The 10,389-nt window shown below is 38.3% G+C and overlaps 1 protein-coding gene across 1 annotated transcript in view; it reads left to right on the top strand.

Moving 5' to 3' along the window:
• Positions 1-262: 262 nt before the first annotated feature.
• LOC128241909 (uncharacterized) overlaps positions 263-10,389 on the top strand; it is an 11,256-nt gene continuing 1,129 nt past the window's right edge. Inside the window, exons 1-2 of the mRNA XM_052959039.1 lie at positions 263-421; positions 7,486-7,629. Coding sequence (XP_052814999.1) covers positions 367-421; positions 7,486-7,629 — 199 coding nt within the window. The 5' untranslated portion in view covers positions 263-366. The remainder of the gene's footprint in view (positions 422-7,485; positions 7,630-10,389) is intronic.

Genomic DNA, 10,389 nt, shown 5'->3' with positions numbered 1-10,389 from the left:
CTTAAAACATAAATAATCTACTCAACGACTGAATCACCTTAAAATAAACGAAACAGAAAATTGGCAAGGTTTATTTACAACGCAGAACTTCTAAGAAAACAAAATATACGATATAAAGTTGATAAAATTGATCATTTCAAAATGTAAACAACCTGTTTCACCGCTATAACCAAATAAAAGTACTTTAAGTGTTTAATGTGTTGTGCGAATTTTTAAAAACATAGTCTGTTTACCTGACGAACGTGTTGTATAATGTAAAATAACGGATTCGACCTTGACCGCGCGTGTGCATTGGTGCATGTAGTTATTTAGACGCGCCGTCGGTGGTTGTTACCTTGTACAGTTTGTGTTTGCTCCTCATTAATTATGGACGCTATAAAAGTAGTTTGCATTGTTTGCGCTCTTGTTGGAGCTTTAGCAGGTAAATAATGTTAGTTGTCATCATGTCTATGGTAGTGTTTTTGAATGTGTTATATAGGTCGTTGCTTTTCTGCATTTAGTATTGTTTTGCACGTAACTTCAAAATTAAACCTTTAATATAATGAACGATATGCAGTGGTAACACTTAAGTTTTTTTATCATAACTATGGTTTGACCATGTTTTATTTCTTGGTTCAATAACGTATTCGACATTCAGATATGTGAATATTTCGGTACCATTTGAAAGTGCTTTTTGGAAACTTAATTTTATCGAAATTAGTTTAACAAAAATGTTTTTTGGCTTTCAAAGATTGCAGTATATGTCAATTACGTCCGATTTTCAGTAACATATAACGCAAATAAAGGATATAACGCCATGTATGATTTAATTAGTCATTTATTGTTCATAAAAGTAAGAAGTAAGTTACCTTTCAAATGAAATCAGCGTCGTATGGAGTCACCCCGCACCAATATTTAGCATGAATATTATTTGAGCTAACAAAAAACTTGGTTGTCAGATTAGTGCAGTGGTTAGCGCATTCGCTTCTCACCTAGGTGACCTGGGTTGGATTCCCGGCCTGGTCGCCCGTGAGTTTGGTTTGTGGTCACCAAGCCGGACAAGTGAGTTTTCTCTGAGTTCTCCGATTTCCCCCACAACACAAGACCATACTGATCTCGCGTAAAATCGTGCCAACGAGAGTGATTAATATAATGTTGTAAAAAAATTTTAACAATCAATTAATTTTAAACTAAAGTTACAGATAAAATGCAGCTAATTTGAGAGTCGGACTCCTTAAAATAGAGATTGTAGTATTTCGAAGAAAGATTTATAAGAAAAAAAAATGTCCTTTTGCATGAGGAATTTTGTTTGTCATAGTCGATAAAAACCCGACAGAAAGAAAATAATAAAAGGGTTACCAATCGATGAAAATGACTAAGAAGAACGAGGAACATTTTGGACCAAATTACAGTCTTATTACAACCTATCATAATGATAAATATTCCTGGCCCTTAATTTTCGAAAAGTAAGAGTCGCATCACCATTTATTTTATGTAAAAACATGCCAACATTATTATTATATTTATTTGTTATTATTTATTCGTTATCTACAAGGGCCACTACCACTCGAAGGGCCAGCCCCTGTTTATAGCTAACGGTTCACCTGATTTAAATCAGTAACGACTGGCGCACGATCTTTATAACCTGAGAGCTCCCGATTAGATTCTTAATTGTTAAGAATGTAATATATGTTGTCACTTGTATATTTTCATGATTTAAAAATGTTTAAACCAACGGCTGACTTATTGAAATAAATGGTTTGGAAAAGTCGAAAAAATACCTCCTTCTCATTGGTCGAAATAAAATGTTGACCACTAAAATCACTGATTGAAACGACACCAAGTATCGCTTCACACCTTAAATTATGATCTTAGAAATACCTCTATAATTGGTACAAATTCGAACAAGAATCTATACGCCGCAGGAAAACTACATTTTTGTGTTTAGCATTACACTACATTTTTGTGGTTAGCATTATATATGCTTTACGTGGAAATTGTCATGTCGTTTAAATGTTGATAGAAATAATGTCCTTTTAAAATGCATCTATAAAAAATGCAAAATAAATTGGTTATTACGCGCGACGTTAACTGATGTTTAATGTATGTTAAATAAACTTGTTATAATCCACATGAAAGTGCTTACTCACAAAATGAATGAGTGTGGTAGTTCATCTATCATTTATTGTTTTAGGTTTTAAATTTATGCAAATGTGTGATCACGGTATGACGATTACATTAGCACGTTATATTTGCAAAACAAGACGCTTACGTTGCGATACGTTAAACCTGCACTCTCACAGATTGAACGTTTTGACAACTTTATTTATTTGGAACGAGCAAAATTTTGCGAAAATTCATGGAAACCAGTTATATAAGACTGCTGACAAAAAATTAGATCGCAGATTTTTATATTTAAGTTAAAAAATTGATGTGGAATGCATTTTTCTTAAACCGTCATCATTGGTTTGCAGATATTTACGCAAAAATGTGCTCTTTCCAAGACAAAAATTAAAAAAAGTTGTAAAAATGGTAAATTTGTGAGAGTGCAGCTTTAAGGTTTATTCAAAGATTGATTATTATCCTTCAAGCGTTCATGTGGTTTAAACTCTCGGTCGCGATATTGCAAACCATAAAGCGCGCTTGCAATGACTGCATGAACATAAGAAACATAAAAACTAATCCATATATTTACATTTCCCCTTTTTATTCTTTTTTGTGATAAAGTGATAAAGTAATTAGGGATTTAATGAGTTTCGCGTTTATTAAGGGCGTTTTTGTTGGTACTAAACTGGTTTCGGTTTATTATCGGTTTAACGAACTGTGTATTTGTTGTTACAGTTTCAAATAAAACCAAAACCAGTTTTATCGTGTTTTATTTATCGAAAACCGAAACCGGCTTTTGAAACTATCGAAATCCCTCACGGAAACGGTTTCATCGGTTCGTTCCATCCGAAAACTAGTTTACTTTGAAAATAATATGGCGGAAAGTGATCAACCACGTTTGTTGAAACTCAATCATTGTGATAACAATGCCTTAGAATGGGCTAATGAGCTAAATGAAAATGGTAATAATTAGAAGTAATGGCTACACGCAGGAGCTCCGCCGTGTTGTTTAAAATGTACACTAAACCAATTATTTATTACTTCAAGCAAAACTATCAAAAACGGCTTCGAAACTGCTGAAACCATTGAAACCAAAACTGAAACTTTTTTGGTATCAACAAAAACGCCCTAAAAATATGCGTGTTTTATATATGCATAACCCAGGTCTTTGTGGAATTCCGCCAACAGTGGTCAAGAGATGTCAACCGGTTCATGCAAAATGTGCGTCAAATTTATCGTACAGAACCCCCAGTGCGGATGTAAATATACTGATTTAAAGTAGTCCATTTTAGAGTTACAAAATGTTAACAGACATGCAAAACATATAACTAATTGTTGATGACATGGCATTTCATCCTCGCAAGTATGCACAACATCTTAACGTTGATAGATCACTGAAAACTAATGAAAAAGGGACAAGAAAACGACGATTGCTTTTATTGTATAACATTGATGAATACATTTTATTATGGGTTAGAATCTGACGGATGCACAAAAATCCCAAATAAGTTTGAAACCAAATTTTGACGATATACAAAAAATAGATCGGGCTACTCGTTTTCTGTACATCGACAAAATTGAATATACTTGATAAAAATATATCGCTGAGATTGTTGTTCTTTGTTTAACTAATATAAACAGTGTATATAGACGAAATTCTTTATTTCGAACTCTGTTATCTCGATGCTCTGGTTGTGTCGAACTTATTTCGGATGTGTTCTGTCAAGTTACAAACTTTTTGTAATTCGGTTATATCGAAGTTTCATTATCTCGAAGTATTTCTCGAGGTCCCAACGACTTCGACATAACGAGGTTTGACTGAACATATTTTTCAATGCTAGCCTCGCAAGTTCCAATCCGTGAGATCATGTTGCAATGTAAAGGTTGGAGTTAATCTGAAAATACAGCGGGCGAATTAGGCCGAGGTAGCCTTGTCTATCTTTTATAGCTCGAAATTGGATCCCAATTCATTTTGTGTTTGTTTGTGCATTCGTCAGAAATCGTCTACGTCTACAGCCCGACATTTATTTTGACATTCAAGACAACTCATAATTCATAAAGAAAAATATTGGAATATGAATTATCAATTCAAGGTGGTAATTAAAATTTGGTCAGCGAAAAGACCGGGGCAGGAAAACAATAAACTTCACAAGACAACTAGCACTAAATAAAAATATTGGAGTATTAACTATCAAAAGAAGGTGGCGGAAGAAACTAACAGTGGTCGTCGGAAAATACGGGGGCAAAAAAGACGAAAGTTGTAAACTGCACAAGACAACTCACACTTCATAAAACAAACATATTGGAATGTAATTTACTAATAGAAGTTCTGGTTAACACGTGACTGTTGTCAGCTAAAAGGACGGGGGCAACAAAACGAAAGTTCATAAACTGCACAAGACAACTCACACTTCATAAAACTATTGGAGTATGAATTATCAATTTAAGTCGGGGTTACAACCTTACAGCGGTTAGTAAAAAAGATGGGGGCAGCAAAAACGACGGGGTAGTGAGGGGATGTATGTTGTAAAACTTGCATGTGGCTGCTCAATGGTATGGTGGTGTCTCAACTAAAATAAACTGTTTGTGAGTTAACATAGCTTCGCCTCGGACAAAATTGGTGTTCGTCCTATCATATGTTACAAGAAACAGATTTTATATAAAAGTAATGCGCTTGCAAAACCCAGAAGTAGAATTACACAGATTTTATATAAAAGTAATGCGCTTGCAAAACCCAGTAGTAGAATTACACACATTAAGAATTCCTGAGTGATATACGTTCGTAGTGTAACCATTGCTGAGATAAAGACGTCGGGGTTGCTCTTATTGTCGAGCGATTGACGTCGGTAATACCATAACTGTGGAGTGATTGACGTCAGTAATGGCAGTATTTCTGAGTGGCTGACGCCAGTACTGCCATTATTGGTGAGTAATTGACATCGGTACTGTCAATTATTTCCGCATGATTGACGTCGGTACTGCCAGTATTGCCGAGTGATTGAAGTCGGTACTGCCAGTATTTCCGCGTGATTGACGTCGGTACTGCCAGTATTTCCGCGTGATTGACGTCGGTACTGCCAGTATTGCTAAGTGATTGACGTCGGTACTGCCAGTATTGCTAAGTGATTGACGTCGGTACTGCCAGTATTGCCGAGTGATTGACGTCGGTATTGCCAGTATTTCCGCGTGATTGACGTCGGTACTGCCAGTATTGCTAAGTGCTTGACGTTGGTACTGCCAGTATTGCCGAGTGATTGACGTCGGTACTGCCAGTATTGCCGCTTGATTGACGTCGGTACTGCCAGTATTGCCGAGTGATTGACGTCGGTACTGCCAGTATTGCCGCTTGATTGACGTCGGTACTGCCAGTATTGCAGAGTGATTGACGTCAGTACTGCTAGTATTGCCGAGTGATTGACGTCGGTACTGCCAGTATTGCCGAGTGATAAACGTCGGTGATGCCATTATTTCTGAGTGGTTGGCGTCGGTACTGTCAATTATTTCCGAGTGATTGGCGTCAGTACTGCCGTTATAGCCGAGCGATTGGCGTCGGTATTGCCAGTATTGCCGAGCGATTGACGTCGGTATTGCCAGTATTGCCAAGCGATTGACGTCGGTACTGCCAGTATTGCCAAGCAATTGATGTCGGTACTGCCAGTATTGTCGAGTGATTAACGTCGGTACTGCCAGTATTTCCGCATGATTGACGTCGGTACTGCCAGTATTGCCGAGTGATTAACGTCGATGATGCCATTATTTCTGAGTGGTTGGCGTCGGTACTGTCAATTATTTCCGAGTGATTGGCGTCGGTACTGCCGTTATTGCCGAGTGATTGACGTCGGTATTGCCAGTATTACCAAGCGATTGACGTCGGTACTGCCAGTATTGCCAAGCGATTGATATCGGTACTGCCAGTATTGCCGAGTGATTGACGTCGGTATTGCCAGTATAACCAAGCGATTGACGTCGGTTCTGCCAGTATTGCCGAACGAATGACGTCGGTACTGTCAGTATTGCCAAGCGATTGACGTCGGTAATACCATTATTGCCGAATGATTGACGTCGGTAATGCCAGTATTTTCGAGTGATTGACGTCAGGAATGCCAGTATTGGTGAGTGATGAACGTCGATAATGCAATTATTGGTGAGTGATTGACGTCGGTAATGCAATTATTTCCGCGTGATTGACGTCGGTATTGCCAGCATTGCCGAGCGATTGACGTCGGTATTGCCAGTATTGCCAAGCGATTGATGTCGGTACTGCCAGTATTGCCGAGTGATTGAAGTCGGTATTGCCAGTATTGCCAAGCGATTGACGTCGGTATTGCCAGTATTGCCGAGCGATTGACGTTGGTACTGTCAGTATTGCCAAGCGATTGACGTCGGTAATGCCGTAATTTTCAAACAATTGACGTCAATACTGTCAGTATTGCCGAGTGATTGACGTCGGTACCGCCATAATTGTCGACTGATTGACGTCGGAACTGCCAGTATTGCCGAGTGATTAACGCTAGTACTGCCATTATAACTGAGTTGTTGACGTCGGTACTCTCATTATTGCCGAGTGATTGACCTCGGTACTGCCAGTATTGCTGAGTGATTGACGTCGGTACTGCCAGTATTGCCGAGTGATTGACGTCGGTACTGCCAGTATTGCCGAGTGATTGACGTCGGTACTGCCAGTATTTCCGCGTGATTGACGTCGGTACTGCCAGTATTGCCGAGTGATTGACGTCGGTACTGCCAGTATTGCTGAGTGATTGACGTCGGTACTGCCAGTATTGCTGACTGATTGACGTCGGTCGGTACTTTCAGTATTTCCGAGTGATTGGCGTCGGTCGGTACTGCCAGTATTGCTGAGTGATTGACGTCGGTACTGCCAGTATTGCCGAGTGATTGACGTCGGTACTGCCAGTATAGCTGCTTGATTGACGTCGGTACTGCCAGTATTGCCGAGTGATTGACGTCAGTACTGCTAGTATTGCCGAGTGATTGACGTCGGTACTGCCAGTATTGCCGAGTGATAAACGTCGGTACTGCCAGTATTGCCGCGTGATTGACGTTAGTACTGCCAGTATTGCCGCGTGATTGACGTCGGTACCGTCGGTACTGCCAGTATTGCCAAGTGATTGACGTCGGTTCTGCCAGTATTGCCGAGTGATTGACGTCGGTACTGCCAGTATTGCCGAGTGATTGACGTCGGTACTGCCAGTATTGCTAAGTGATTGACGTCGGTACTGCCATTAATGCCGAGTGGTTGTCGTCGGTACTGCCAGTAGTGCTGAGTGACGTTTGTATTGACATCGTTTCCTGCACACATACTGCTGAAACACTTTCTAGAAACTAACATGTCCTCGTTTTATATTCAGTGTTTCACGTTTTAATCCCATTTCATTTCAGTCGTGTCCGAGGCAATAAAATGCTACGACTGTAATTCAATAATGACGACAAACTGCAAAGATGAATTTAAGAAAGAAAACATCCCGGTTAAAGAAAACTGCAGTGCATGCATGAAAACCAAAGGAAAGAAGGACGGGAACCAGTGTAAGTAGCTATTCATCATTTGATTGGTTCTTGACAACGTACACAAACGATGACCATTACAAGGAGGTATATCCATTGTTTATCGGTCAATCTTTTTTGACGAGTGTATGGTCTGCTTGTAGTGTTTATACAATTTTTTGTCCTTATTTTCCTGATTTAAAAATAATCAATGTGTTGATAACTAGTATATAGGCATTTAATGATGTACTGTTAACTTCAAAGATAATTGGTTACTTTAAATTAATAACTCCCAAACCAAAGTTCGCATGACATAATTTTAATAAAAAAAACCAAAGTGTCAACTAATACTGCAATTTGAGCAGAATGTCGTGAAATGAAGCATACAATCATTCAACTAACACGTTTCGGTCACAATTATGCATTTTCGGTCAAATTGTAGATATTTATTAACATATCTCTTAAATGAGCCATAATTACGAATACTCATTTTAAACCATTTGTTAAATGTGTGACGCTATAATATTGGAGAGAGTTGTTATTTGAGCATGTATATAACTAAATCCTGAGGTACTTTTTTGGTAGTTGGTTAATATGGAAGGGATTATCCGCCAGTTAATACATGCTGCTTTACGACATTTTTCAAATTTTAAATTGCAAGTGCATTCGTCTAAATGGCAGGTGCCTACGAGCAATTGCTTCGTCCCTATTTGTTATTGACAAACGCATTTGTCTATGTTTACAACTTTAAGTTGCCTTCACTTTATTGCTTAGTGTTAACGTCTAAATGACAAATGACATGTGTCAAGTTCTTATATTTAAATAACTAAATAACTAAATTGTGTACAAAACTACAACTTAACTATAAATAATTAATATATAATAGTATACGACCATTGAAAGCTAAATCAATATTCATCAATAGCAGTATGCATTTGTCAATAAGCATATAGACGATAGACGAATGCATCAAGACAAACGCAACTAAACGAATGGAATTAGAAGGGAACCAGTAAATATTGGTATCCTGCGTCAGCAACATTAAAATGGGAATGGAAACCAAATGCTGGTACCCTTCTTAACCACGAGAGAGCACTCTCGGGACTTTTGCTACGGTGGAAGTCAACAGTTTTCGTGCAGGAGCTGTCAACAATATATCTAGAAGAGGTAATGTACAACATTATCCGACCCTAAAACTTTAATACTGCTTGATGCTATTTTCTGCTGATTATTTTTTTCCTGGATGTATTTATTCGGTACTGAGCTATAAATATATCCAAATTCTAATCTGCGTTTCGGCCTGAATTTGAAATCAGCATCACTAGTGAATCCGGACGGGGTGGGGGCGGGGTGGGAGGTTGCCCCCTCCCCACCCATAAATCGTCCAAGTTAACTTTTATTTCAATATCGGAGACAAAAAGTAATAAAATGTGTAAGAAATGCACCATTTCGGACTAGAAATTGCTAAAATTATCTTGGGGAGTAACCCCAAACACCACTGCGAACACCTTAAACCAAAGGTGGGGAGCTGCAATCCAACTGCAATTAAGAAAGCCACACTTTTAATTTTCACCGGGCTTATGTGTTAGGCAATATCCTCGTGGGCGGATCCAGGATCTGACTCTAGATGGGGCATAACTTATGGGCGCAACTTTTGACATGCGCCCATCCCTCAGAACCATTTTTTTATAGGACCTCACCTCCAACAGCCCCCCCCCCCCGGATTCAATAGTGATGCTGATAACAGATTTCTAGTAGATATGTTTTGGCTGTCCTGAAGCCAGTGAATGCAGAGATATTGAAATTTGAGTAAATGAAACACATGCATAGATTTCTATACATGACAGCCAGGCGTACATATTTTCTTGCGAATGATAGCACTATGCTCATACTTGTTTGAGGCCTCAGAAATTTCAAAATATGCATGTTATCCATCGAAAATTGGTCAATATCTCCCCGCTCGCAGACAACACATTTCAATTTCAAGCGGAAACGCAGATAAGAATTTGGATATGTGTCTCACTCAGTACCGAATAGAAACATCCAGGGAAAAATAATCAGCAGAAAATAGCATCTAGCAGTATTAAATTTTTAGGTCCAGATACTTTCATACATTACCTCTTCTAGATATAATTTTGACAGCTCCTGCACGAAAACTGTTGACTGCTACCATAGCAAGTCGCGAGAGTGCTCTCCCGTAGATAAGAAGGGTACCAGTTGGTTTCCATTTCCATTTAATATTGCTGTCGCAGGATACCAATATTTACTGGTTCCCTTCCCTTGGTTGACCTTCCATTCGTTCAGTTGCGTTCGTCTAAATGCATTCGTCTATCGTCTATATGCTTATTGGTAAATGCATACTGCTATGTTTGATTGATGTACAATTAAGTTAGCTTTTAATGGTCTTATAATTCTTATTACATTATATAAATATTATTAGTAATACTATTAGAAGTTTAATTGTACTCTTGTATCTTAATTAGTACACAATAGTCAATTAAAAGTAAAAACTTGAAATCTGTCATTTATCGTTTAGACGTAGACACGAAGCAATAAATTGAAGTAAACTAAAAGTTGTACACATAGACACATGCGGTAGTCCATTACAAACACGAACGAAGCAATTGCATGAAGGCACTTACGATTTAAACGAATGCACTAGCAATTTAAAAAGAGAAATGTCATTATGCAGCATGCATTAACTGGCGGATAATCCCTTCCATAGGTTTAACCAGTATTTATTGCAGAACATATTGAACAAAGAAAATAATCATTTGATCTACAGAAATGCATAACATACAT

The sequence above is a fragment of the Mya arenaria genome, chromosome 7 (assembly GCF_026914265.1).
Source record: "Mya arenaria isolate MELC-2E11 chromosome 7, ASM2691426v1".
Taxonomy (NCBI): domain Eukaryota; kingdom Metazoa; phylum Mollusca; class Bivalvia; order Myida; family Myidae; genus Mya; species Mya arenaria.
This window is presented reverse-complemented; position numbering and strand designations above follow the sequence as displayed.